Genomic DNA, 13291 nt, shown 5'->3' on the forward strand with positions numbered 1-13291 from the left:
AAAAATATATATATATTTGAAGATATAATGGCTAAAAATTTTCCAAATTTGATGAAAATGATAACTCCACAGACCAAGAAGCTCAACAAATCCAAGTAGAAGAAACATCAAGAAAATGACACCAAGGCATATATATCATAATCAAACTGTTGAAAATGAGTCATAAAGAAATAATCTTAAAATCAGACTGTAGGGAAAAAAAGACACATTCTGCACAGAAAATAAAATAAAATAAAATAAGAATTACCACATGCTTCTTGCCAGAAAAATGCAACCAAAAGATAATGGAACATTTTTCAAGTGCTAGGAATAAAGGAATATCCAGAATATCTGAAGAGTTCTCACAACTTAATTATAAGAAAACAAATAACCTCATTTAAAAATGGGTAAAATATTTGATTGACAGAGACATACAAACAGCAAATAAGCACATGAAAAGACACTCAACATTAGTCATTACAGAAATGCTGTTAAACCTATGTGCTATCACTACACACCTCCTAAGGAGTTAAAATTAAATCGACCATACCAACTTTTGGTGAGAATGTGGAGGAACTGGAACTCTCATACACTTAATATGGAAATGTAAAATGGTACAACCACTCCAGAAAACTGTGTGGCAGTTTCTTAAAAAGTTAAACATATACAATAATATGATCTAGTCATTCCACAAATAGGTATTTACCCAAGAGAAGTAAAAAGTACATGTCATACAAAAATTTGTATATAAACATTCAAAGAAGCTTCATTTGTAATAAAAACCTGAAAACAACCAAATTGCGCATCAACAGATGAACAATAAGCAAATTCTGGCATACACCTGTAACAGAATACTACTCAACAATAAAAAGGAACTAAACTACTGATACATGATACATGTATGAATCTAAAAATAATTTTAATAATAATAAAGTAAAAAGAAAGACCCAACAAATAAGAGAACAATCTGTAGAATTCTATTAAATTAAATTCTAGGAAATGCAGATTAATCTTTGACAGAAAGCAGACCATCGCTGCCTCGGGACAGGGATAGGCAGGGAAGGGCCAGGAGGGGCAGGTGAGAGGAATTACAAAGAGGCACAAGAAGACTTTTGGAGGTTACAAATAAGTTTATTATGTTGATTTCTGTGGTAGTTTCACAGGTATATACCTATGTTAAAACGAACGTAACATATTATACTCTTTAAATACATAAAGTTTCTAACTCAATAAAGCTATTTAAAAAATAACGTGTTTTTTTTTAAAGGTTTTATTCATTTATTTGACAGAGAGAGACACAGCAAGAGAGGAAACACAAGCAGGGGGAGTAGGAGAGGGAGAGCAGACTTCCCGCAGAGCAGGGAGCCAGTTGCGGGGCTTGATCCCAGGACCCTGGGATCATGACCTGAGCCGAAGGCAAAGACTTAACCACTAAGCCACCCAGGTGCCCCTAAAAAATAACGTTTTTAATACTGTTCAAAAGCATGAAATACTAAGTGACGAATTTTAAAAAAAACAACATTCAAGACCTTTACACTGAAAACTATAAACACTGCTAAGAAAAAAAAAAGACATAAATAAGTGCACTTGTCATGATTAACACTGGATGGTGTATGGAACTGTTGAATCACTAAACTGTACACCTGAAACCAATATGACACTATATGCTAACTAACTGGAATTGAAATAAAAACTTAAAAGGTAAAAAAAAAAAAAAAAAAAAGATGACCTAAATAAACAGAGAAATTTATCATGTTCATGGATTGGAAAAGTCAATATTGTTAAAATGCCCACTGCCCCAAAATTAATCTATACACTCAATGCAATCCCAATCAAAAGCCAGCAGGTTTTTGTGTAGAAACTGATGAGGGAATTCTAAAATGCCCTGAGAAATACAAAGGACATAATAGTCAAAATACTTTATTTATTTATTTTTAGTCAAAATACTTAAAAAGAAGTTGGAAGACTTACACTATTTGATTTTAAGACAATATAAAGTTACAGTAATTGAGACAGATTAATTAGTGAAATTGAATAAAGTCCAGAAATAGACCCACACATATATTTGAACTAATTTTCAACAAAGATGCCAAGGTAATTAAATAGAATAATTTCAACAAATGGTGCTGAAATAAACATATTACATCATATGAAGAGAAATGAACCTCAATCCTTACCTCACACCATACACAAAAATTAAGTGAATACTGTTCCAGACCAAAATATAAGAAGTCAAAGTTGAAATCATTACGAGAAAAAGCTTTATGATGTTGGGGTTGTCAAAAATTTCTTAGACAGGAAACACAAAATGCATCTTTTAAAAATTTGGGTCAATTGGACTTCACTGAAACTTAAAAACTCCTGTTCTTTGAAAATCACCATTATAGAAATGAAAAAACTTGGGGCATCTGGGTGGCTCAGTTGGTTAAGCATCTGATTTTGGCTCAGGTCATGACCTTGGGGTGCTAAGATTGAGCCCTGCCCTGCATAGGGCTCTGCACTCAGCAGGGAGTCTGCTTCTCCCTCTTCTTTTCCTTCTGCCCCTCCTTTGACTTGTGCACTCTCTCAAATAAATAAATAAAATCTTAAAAAAAAAAAAATGAAAAAGCTAGCCACAGACTTGGAGAAAATATTAATATTCTCAATGTGACTGTCTGAGAAAGGATCTGTATCAAGAGTCCTTTATAACACAAACATCAAAAAAAAAAAAAACAACCCTAAATTTAAAATGGAAAAAAAAGAAGATACACAAATGGCCAATAGCACATGAAGGCTCAATATCATTATTTACAGAGATAAATGCCCACTGGAATGCCCAAAATTAAAAAGCCTAACAACTGTTGACAAAGAGGAGGTGCAACTAGGACTCTCGTACACTCTTGGTAAAATGTAAAATGTTACTGTAACTTACTTTACTTCAAAGGTAATGATGACCATTAAAATTTTTAAAAGTGTCTAACCTGGGGTTAAGGGGCTATTACAAAGGAGGCAGGGGAATTTTTTTTTTTTAAAAGGAATAATGCACAGGTAGATTAAATTTCTGTTAATGCTCTAGGTATTGGATTGGTAAATACACAAAGTAAGACAGACACACATGGAAAGCAATGCCAACACCTGTGTCATAATTAACCCAATTCTGTGGACCTGAGGCACAGATAAAAAAAAAAAAAAAAAAGGTAGTCACCTCACCCATATATTTCCCATGTCTCCGATGTAGGGAATATGCGAATAAATCCACCTCTCCGATCATTTTCTTCCTTCACTCTCCGTAAAACTTTGATCTATATAGAGAAAGAGAAAATTGGGTAAGCACTCATTTTGAAAACTGCAATCCATGTGTTTACAGGGCAGAGGAAGAGAGTTACGACCCACAAATATGAAAGAAGCATGAAGGGAGAAGTTAATTCCATCTAAGATTCTGTTTTCTAAGAACAAGTTTCTCCCATCTTGAATCTTTGTTCAATGTTAAATGTAAGATACGAGTTGGTCATCAATGTTATAAATCACTCAGTAATTTTCCACTGAACCCTATATTAGCCCACAAAGGCCTGAGTTATCTTTACCTCCTCCATTGACAGACCAAGCACAGAACCACCTAACTTCCCCGGCACCTTCTCTCGGGCTGAGCCCACAAGGTTTTTCATTTCCGCATCACAGGCAGAGAGTGGACGGGAACGCTAAGGAGAAGGAAAAACAGAAACAAACAAAATGTTTTCATCATCATTTCTTCATTTCTCTTTATTCAGTCCCTCAACATCATTATCTTCCCTAATATGGATAGGCTTAAATCCAAAGCCCATTTTCTGTAATTACTCTTAGCCTTAAACCCTGGGAAATAAATGAAAGCTAGTAGATTCAAAGGCAAGAAGAGAAAACAGAATAGAAGGAAAATACTACGGGTTGAGAAGAAAACAAGGAGAAAAACAAGAAAGATGTCTCCGTGACTTTCTAATCCAGTTCTTAGTCCTAATCTGGTTTTAGAGCACACCTGACATTTTCAAAGATATAGAAGAAATCTGAAGATAACTGCCACATAAGATTAAACGAGTATTTATTTCAGTAAGTAACTATATTCTTTTCAGCAGTGGGGAAGTGTGGGTTAGGAGAAATGAGACATAAGACAGAAAGCCAAGGAACAATCTATTATGTCACAGGTGAAAATGGGGCCATGAGATGTTTTAGAACTCGGGCATGGGGTAGGGGGGTGGAAACTGAGTTAAGAGTCATCAGTGACACAGAAAAGAGATGTGACCAAAAGAAACACTGTAGCCGCTGGACTTCAAGCAACATGACCAAGGACAACTGCCTGGGCACTCCAAGGTGGCAGCCAAATGGGCCATGCTCATTCAGTCTTCTGAATGCCCATCACAAAGGTCATCTGGAATGAAACAAGGGGAGATGGAGAGGAGAAGGGAGTTGAGGGAAATTGGAAGGGAAGGTGAACCATGAGAGACTATGGACTCTGAAAAACAATCTGAGGGTTTTGAAGGGGCAGGGGTGGGTGGGATGTTGGGGGAACCAGGTGGTGGGTATTAGAGAGGGCACGGATTGCATGGAGCACTGGGTGTGGTGCAAAAACAATGAAGACCGTTACACTGAAAAGAAATAAAAATAAATAAATTTAAAAAAAAAGAAAGTTTCAAGTAATTCTGATGTTACGTGAGCAAAGAAATATAAACGTAACAGAGGAAGTCAGATGGTATGAGGCTTGTGAACACCTATTATTGAAAGAGATAAAGTGATAAGACAAATACGTCTGCCAATAAGAAGAAGAAGCAATAACTTGGGAAATGTGCATGCAAATTGTCTTCCTAAATTCCTAGAACATGATGAGAGAAAAGCAGTCCTACTGTCAGGAACTACATTTATTTTTCTCTCTGCGTACACTCTCTATGGAAAAGCTTTCAACCTTCTCAGCAATGTTCATTGTTACAGACTGAAGGTTTATGTCCCTCCACTATGTTGAAGCCCTAACCTCCAAATTTGATGGTATTTGGACATGGGGCTTTGGGGAGGTAATCAGGATTAAAGGAGGTCATCAGGGTGAGACTCTTGCCTGATACAATTAATGCCCTTAAAAGAAGAGGTATCAGAGAGCTTGTACACTCTCTTTCTCTGCCCGACCATGTACAAAGAGGTCATGTGAGCACAGAGCAAGATGGTAGTTGTCTACAAACCAAGAACAGAGACCTCAGAATGAAACCTGCCTTGCTGGCACCTTGATCTTGGGACTTCCCACCTTCCAGAACTGTGAGGAATAAGTTTCTGTGGTACTTGGTTATAGTAGCCCAAGAAAAACTAATAGCACACACCTATACACATCACGAATGCTTTTACCTTTGACACACAGGAGACCAATACATACCAACCTTCAAAGCTAGCATGGGAGTTATAAAAAACAGATTTCCTGATAGGAGACTCCATGATGAGATAGATACCTTTAGCGCAAAAAACCATGAAATCAGCAGATATAAGCAACACGTAAAGGCAGGGACTTTCACTTGTTTAGCTTTTCCTATGGTATCTTCAGCACCCAGAACAGTACTTGGCATGGGGTAAGAGATCAATAAATATTTGATGAAGAAATAAATAAATGAATGAATGTGCTGAAATGCAGATTAATCATGGTTAGAACTACACTTTGCAGAGGATTTGGGGGAAAATTTTAACTCCTTTCCAGTTTCTGGGTATGCATTAAACAGCACATGTTGGGATGAGAGGGGAATCAAAGGGCAACTTCAAAGATTTAGGAAGGGAATCATGTAAGTAATATGATCTTTTCGAAAAGATTTTAAAGTGTGAACACTTATATAGTGACAATTCAGTAAAGCCAAAATATTAACTGGATGCTTTAAGGACTTTTCTCATTTCACACACTACTTATCGTTGGCTAAAAATACTTTATTTCACATGTGATGACACGGCTCTGATCAGAAAGCTACTGGCAGTCAAGTGCCTTATCCAAGGTCAAGTTGCCTCATCACTCACACTATTTACAAGTACCTTAAAGTCCTCTGAAATTATGTAAGAGAGAATATGAAGTAAGCACTCATTTAAATGTATAAAATACAAATTAAGCATTTTAGAATAGAAAAACTGATTTTAAAATGTTGGTAAGCTAAAATCTGTATTAAAGGTTAGTAATAAAAATATTTTAGGAAGTAGTTACTAGCTATTTTAAGAAATACATGGTTGGGGAGCCTGGGTGGCACAGTGAGTGAAGCGACTGACTCTTGGTTTTGGTGCAGATCACGATCTCAGGGTTTTGAGATTAAGCCCCTGTCAGGCTCTGCACTCAACATGGAGCCTCTTCAGATTCTCTTTCCCCCTTCCACTGGCGCTCACTCTCTCTTTCTCTAAAATAAAATAAATAAATCTCTAAAAAATTAAAAAAAAAAATGCATCATCATATTTACAAGAACATGGATCATACCACTACTGAAAAACATCTAACTGGCACCTCCAATTTGTTTTTCATTTTTTTTAATTTTTTTGCTTTTTGTCTTTCTTTTGTTTTTGTTGTTCATTTTCTTGTCTGTTTTTTTTATGACTGGTTTTGTAATTGTATTTTACTTGTTGATCTTTTTATCATTTTTTTTTTCTTTCTCTCTTTTTTAGGACCTAATTTTCATCTTGTGGAATTGCTCTGAGGTGGAACAACATTCCTGGCTTCCAGTGACTGAGATTACAATGATGTTGCCACCTTCTTCTACTCCTCTAAACCTGCTCCTAGAAACACTGAACTGACACCCCCCAAAATTCTCAGTCTTCTCTCCCATGTCACTTTCAAAGAGTTGTCTCCAACACAGGTTCACAAACACTCCTTCATTATGCATGGCCCACGGTTCTAACTCCGGCCACTTGTGTATGTACATGAGCTGTCCGGGTGAGGCACGGGGGAATTCAGGAGGTCCTACTAGCTGGGGCCTTCAGGAGGCTTGAAAATGGAAGTGGCTGAAGGGTAATGGTATTTGTTAGGTGAGCGCTCTAGCTGTGAACTCCCATCGGCTGATGGCTTTACTCTTTTATTGCCACAAACATCACGAGGTTGCAAAGAAAAAGGTCAATGCTATGCCTAGTGGAAAAAAGATGGCTAGAAGCCTTTTACCTCTTCACCTATTTGCCTCAAACTAAACTAACTAAAAAGGCTGAGAGGGAGATACAGAAAGTTGTAACTACCAATGTCTATGTATCTCAAATGCCTCTCTAAAATCCACCCAGGTCTCCTGTGTCTTCGGGGAGGCTGCTAAAAAATATAAGACTAGAAAGTCAGAAGTATTTTGCCAATCTCAGCTTTTCAATAAATTTGAGATTAGAGAGAATTTTCTGTATCAGCATAATATCGGCTGTACTGGTCTACAGAGATATGTGGCTACATACATACTACAAAGCACCACTGTCACAGACAATTGGTTGAATCCTTACCAACATCTGTTAATGAAATGAACTGTAGATTAAATATGTGTTCTCCTACTGTTTACTACTTCCAGCACAGTGGAATTTTATGGACAGCTGCATTCTTTACGCAAACCAAGAAGGGCCAACTTTGAATTATATTTGTTATGTTTTTAAAACCAAATGGCTTAATAAACTAAATTTTAGAGGTTTTAGGAAAAAAAAAAAGAAATGTGACATGAATTATAGACACAGGTGAGAGAAAACACTGAGAAAAAGGATAGCAAAGAAAAAAGAAAGGATATAGAAATGCTTATGAGTGCCAAGAAAGACATACCTGGAGATTAAAAGCAAAGCAAAAAAAAGGGGGGGGGATCGGATTTGGAAGGCCATCAGGACTGCCAAAAACAAGAGCAAAACACTCCAAGTGCAAGCCATTCTGTGGTACTGATCTTGTGCCTATCAGCACAGGAACTGACTGAATATGCACTGAGGAAATAAAGTTCTTCTGAACTTAGAACCATTGCCTCTGTCTAGGTGACACAGGATTTTAACTACTGGGTGTTCAGATAGATTTTAAACCGCCAAATTACTGCCTAAGCCAGAATTCTGCCATGCGGCATGCACAAAAGATGTAAAATTATCATTAGTGCAACTTACGATTTAGAAATATATGCAGAAAAGAAACCTTTACACATCTAACCTTTATCACTACGGAAGAATTGACTGAGAATCATTGAGATGAGGAACCCCTTGTCTCCACTAAAAGTAGAAAAAAAACAAATGTTGAATCAGAAAAATGATTCTCTGCCTAGAGAAAGCTGGCAGGTACCAGCAATGAGAAGAACCGAACAAAACTCAGAATATGAAAAAGGTGAGGCATCATAAAAGATACCATAATTGAGGGGCAAGAATAAAACCTCTTTGACAGAGAACATACACGAGGAATAAAAATGTCCTAATGCAGTTTTACAAAGTTTGGAATTCGGTGTTAGAAACAAATGAGCTAGAAATAGCTCTATTTGTGTATGACACATCTTGCCACCTAGAAAATAAAAGGTAAAATCTAGTTTAAAAAGCAAAATGAACTAATGCTATCAAACAAAAGCAACAAAAAGGACCACAAATGATTAAATCTAAGTGGGAAATAGACAAAAAATCACTAATAGAGAAGGTCTAAATGTAACTGATAACCAGAAATATACTCTGAGGGGCGCCTGGGTGGCTCAGTGGGTAAAAGCCTCTGCCTTCAGCTCGGGTCATGATCTCAGGGTCCTGGGATCGAGCCCCGCATCGGGCTCTCTGCTCAGCGGGGAGCCTGCTTCCCCCTCTCTCTCTGCCCACTTGTGATCTCTGTCTGTCAAATAAATAAATAAATAAAGTCTTTAAAAAAAAAAAAAAAGAAATATACTCTGAAACCGGGGAAGGGAAAAAAAAAAAAAAGGAAAGTAAGTAGACTTGTGTTACAGTCAAAAAGAGACAGGCAACATCTGGAAATCTGGCGTAAATACAAGTCAGCAGGTCTAAAAGACATGCATCTTGTTATTAAGGAAACTGGCTTTAAAAAACAAAACAAAAACTTACAGAACCACTTACAATTATGTTTGAAAAATCATGAAGAACTGAGGAGGTAGCAGAGGATTAGAAAAAAACAAATGAGGTACCAATCTTCAAAAATGTAAGAAATGTGCTTCTGGTGACTACTGCCTGTTAAGTCTAACTTGAATCCCTAGTAAAATAATGGAACAAATAATAAAAGAAAAAAAATCCGTAAACATTTAGAGTTTAATGAGCTCATAAAGAGTAAGTATGGAGACTGCTTTATTTATTTTAAAACACGCTTAAAATGTTTATGTTTAGGACAAAAATTACAAAAAAGGGGAAATAGAGCAAATACATTTAATGTCTTTGGGTTTTACAAAAGCATTTATACAAATTTCATAAAATTTCCATTCTAAATTATATTTCGGATTGGGGCTTAGTGTCATAATATAATGAATAAAACACACCAACGAAGACTGAAAAGATTTGAAAGATGTTATGTAGGATAAACAGCAGTGAATCAAATTAGGAAGCAATTTTCAGAATGGGTACTGATTGAGCATTACTTAGAATCTTCACTGATGTCTGGGAGGATGGATAAATAAAAAGATAATAGAGTAATTAATCTGCATTTGTAGATGAAAGCAAATGTGAAAAGAATGGCTACAGATACGAATATCGAAATAACTCCCAATGCCTCTAACAAATGCGTAAAAGGAAAATTAACAGGACCCAAAAGTGTAAAGGGAGCTATGTGTCCAGAACTAGCCCAAATTTTTACTTATGCTTTATCGTTTCTTTCTCACCCTATCTCCATGTATGTATTATCTTCATTGGACAGACGTGGATAGGGAGCCTCAGAGACACAAGGGACCTTGCCCGAAGTCTAACAGCTAGTTAGGTAGTGGCAGAACAAATTTGAACCGGGAGCTATCTGACTGTCTGTGTGTTTTCCACGAAACTATGTCATCTGCCTGGCGACCCTGAAAAGTGACTTCTGATGAGTGGGAAATCTGAACTAGAAGCATTCAAGGGAAGGAAGAAATGTAGAAAGAGACGATGGACTAAAAAGGAATAGACAACGGGAAAAGAACTGTGACTGCACAATCTGACAGCAACAGAAGAAGAAAGCTTGACAAAGTGTCCATGGCCAGAGCAGAGAACTTGTTTTCGTTTCTAACTTAGCTCGGACAAAACCCCCATGGGGTTGAGAACGCTTCATTCACACAAAGTCAGTGACTTTGAATACTGCAAAGAACAAGAGTCAGAGAATTCCACACATATCAAGTTGGCCAAATAAAGCTAGAAAGACTTTGTGTCACTGGAGCAGTGTTCAATTACACAGCCATGAGGGAGAGGCCTTGCTCGGCCACAGGCTATCACAGTCTATGGCCATTCTGGCAAGCAGAGCTAGACAGACATGAGAAAATTAAAATGGGTGAAGGGAAGTTAAGATTAGAATTACACAGCAAAGACACTTCTTTGGAATCAAATTCAGAAGGCTATGAATTAAGGATTTTTTCAAGTTCTCCTGAAGAGTAGATATCCCTAAAAGGTATTCAGAATGTAAGCTCTTGGAAGTCAACAGCTCTGGGGCTTTTTTGCGGTTGTTTTTGTTTTGTTTTGTTTTCTGTTTGGCACAGAAAGTAGCTAGCACGCCTAGGTTCTCGCTAAACATAAAACACTAAACATTACAGCGTTTCGAATTCTACCAACGAAACACCTACGGAACCACATCAGCCAGTGACCAAACGCTAGACAAGACAACCAATAAGCCTTTTTTTCACTTCTTGGACTCATATAAACCATATAAAGCACTTCGTCAAAAACAGTAGCTGCGGGAGTTACGACTCAAGCTCCCAAGCTGTCTGGTCACTGTATCAGAGAGTACTGAGTACCAAGGCCAAAATAAATATCCTGGAGCTTCTCGCTGAAGAACTACTAGTTGCAGGGGCTCACTTATGTCTGACATCTACAGCCCTCATTTCAGAGTATCAGCTAGCAGGAGCAGCACCGTCACTGCTACCCCGTCACTTCGACGAGATGTTTAAAAGAAAACAAAGATCTTCATAGAAGAAAATGATAGTTAATCTCAAATATGCTAACAAGGACAGAAGGAGGACAAATACTGTTCATTAGGAGTTGGAGATAAAATATTTTTAGTTTCTGGGGCGCCTGGGTGGCTCAGTTGGTTGAACAACTGCCTTCGGCTCAGGTCATGATCCTAGACTTCTGGGATCGAGTCCCGCATCGGGCTCCCAGCAACTTGGGGAGTCTGCTTCTCCCTCTGACCTTCTCCTCTCTCATGCTCTCTCTCACTCATTCTCTCAAATAAATAAATAAAATCTTTAAAAATATATTTTTAGTTTTTTTCTTTTTATTGTTTTTGAAGATTTTATCTATTTGACACAAAGAAAGAGAAACAGCGAGAGAGGGAACACAAGCAGGGGGAGTGGGAGAGGGAGAAGCAGGCCTCCTGCTGAGCAGGGAGCCCAATGCAGGGCTTGATCCCAGAACCCTGGGATCATGACCTGAGCAGAGGGCAGATGCTTAACGACTGAGCCACCCAGACGCCCCTTGAGTTTATTTTTAAAGGTAGCATCTCAGACACTTATTATGGCAAAGGTTCCACGATTCATAAAACTGCAAATCACGCTGTATAAGAAATATGTAAAATCAAATGCAGCCCAATACCCAATGTAAAAATGTTTTTAGTATGAAGCTACTGACAATAGTACCTTTCATAAGACATCTGAAGAAAAGAAAGGGTGTCTGTGAACTATATTTCCTTCCTGGAATATTCTGGTCAAAGCGATAGATATGCCTCTAAATCCCGTTCGTCATTTAAATCCAACTGCCTCCTTCACAGCGCGATCACTATCAGGAAAAGAGGATTCATAAATTCCTGCAGCCTCTCCTCTTGTGTTCTATATCTGGAAAGACCTCTGTGCATTCATTTTCACTTAAACTCTATGTTATTAAAGTTCAAAAAGCAGGTACATCACAGACTGTGAAAGAGCAAAGCTAAAAGGCTCTCCATTTGGGGACTAGAAATAAGAATCTGAATGAAGTCTCCAAGTGATCCAGAACTTACCAGTTTGGCATCTGAGGACTGACACTGTGCAGACACTGGACGCTACAAGAGATAGAAAAATGGAATAAAGCCTTATCTTCCCCTACCACAGTGAGGTTTTCCAACTCTATGATGTCTATGATCTCACAAGGGAGAAGATGATCTCCAAGCAGAAAGCAAAAGCAAAAGCAAGAGCCCTACACTTTGTGCTTGTAAGACCAGAACATTATTATGCTTCACACCACTTTCTCCTACAATGTATTTATCCCAGTTTCGTCTTCTAAGCAGGAAAGCAAAATCCTACTATACATCCTGAAGCCAACTATTCCACCTGATAAATTTGTTCCAGAGTACATAGAACTAATCTACAGTTTTTTAACCCTTTAAAAAAAAGTGTCCTATAGGCGCCTTATGGATGAAGTCATGCCATGACCTACCAGTTAGCAAATCAAATGGTGGACGGATTTTCTATGATTTGCAAAGAGCAGCCAATAAACGCTGAGAGGCAGGCTAAGAAAAGGGGCCAATTCATCCAAGATTGACATACAGCTAACCCCTAGAGTAAAATTTGGCAGGAACTCTTGTGAAAGCTGCACAGAAACATTTGCAAACCTTTACACACAATCCTGTGGCTCTACCACAGATACTGCAGGAAACTACCTGCAGAGGAATGTGATGGCCTAAAGTCAGTTTTGCTAGTACACCTAGGGCAATCCTCTACTTTTTCTTATTAAAAAATTAAAGAAAATCTTTTGATCTGTGATAATATACTGATCAAGAACAACGCTGCTGCCTGGTTTTCTTTCTAATCCAAGATAACAATACCCCTTAAAATCCAGTACACCCTGCCCCACGTCGCAACTCTAGTGCTAATAGGGGACGATCCTAGAGCAGGTGGTCACAGAGTGCGTCTAGCTCAAAGACATGTTGCGTTTGGTCTGCAAAGTATTTTTTCTTTAACTGGACCAGTTGGCAATATTTTAAAATAAGACTTCTCATTTCTCTTGACAGGAGGAAGGTTCTGACAACACGTGTCCCACACTCATGCACGGCAATGATCAGTTAGAGCACATCAGAAAACAGCTGCCCCTTTTTAATATGGGGCACAGGCTCCAGTCCAGCACAGCTGCATCCCTTCCTCCCAGCTGTCCTGTACCCAGCCCTCTTACCCATTCCCATTGTCTGCCCGCAACCCCTCTAGGCAGTAGAGCTTGCAGACCCTGTTCTAATGAAAACTTAGAAATACAGCTGTGTAAGTAAGAGTGACAAGCTTGGCAGACAGAAATAGCACTACTCAAAATG

General features: G+C 38.0%; 1 protein-coding gene across 2 annotated transcripts in view; it reads right to left on the minus strand.

Moving 5' to 3' along the window:
• Window positions 1–13291, minus strand: part of LOC111148532 (tubulin tyrosine ligase like 5) — a 250286-nt gene that overhangs the window by 168666 nt on the left and 68329 nt on the right. Inside the window, exons 16-18 of one of the 2 annotated variants that reach the window (XM_022505163.1) lie at window positions 12011–12052; window positions 3543–3656; window positions 3169–3260 (exon numbers count right to left, since the gene is read on the minus strand). In XM_022505163.1, coding sequence (XP_022360871.1) covers window positions 3169–3260; window positions 3543–3656; window positions 12011–12052 — 248 coding nt within the window. The remainder of the gene's footprint in view (window positions 1–3168; window positions 3261–3542; window positions 3657–12010; window positions 12053–13291) is intronic. The other variant, XM_022505162.1, reaches the window with a different exon arrangement.

The sequence above is a fragment of the Enhydra lutris genome, unplaced genomic scaffold (assembly GCF_002288905.1).
Source record: "Enhydra lutris kenyoni isolate GAN:26980312 unplaced genomic scaffold, ASM228890v2 scaffoldscaffold20, whole genome shotgun sequence".
Classification (NCBI taxonomy): Eukaryota; Metazoa; Chordata; class Mammalia; order Carnivora; family Mustelidae; genus Enhydra; species Enhydra lutris.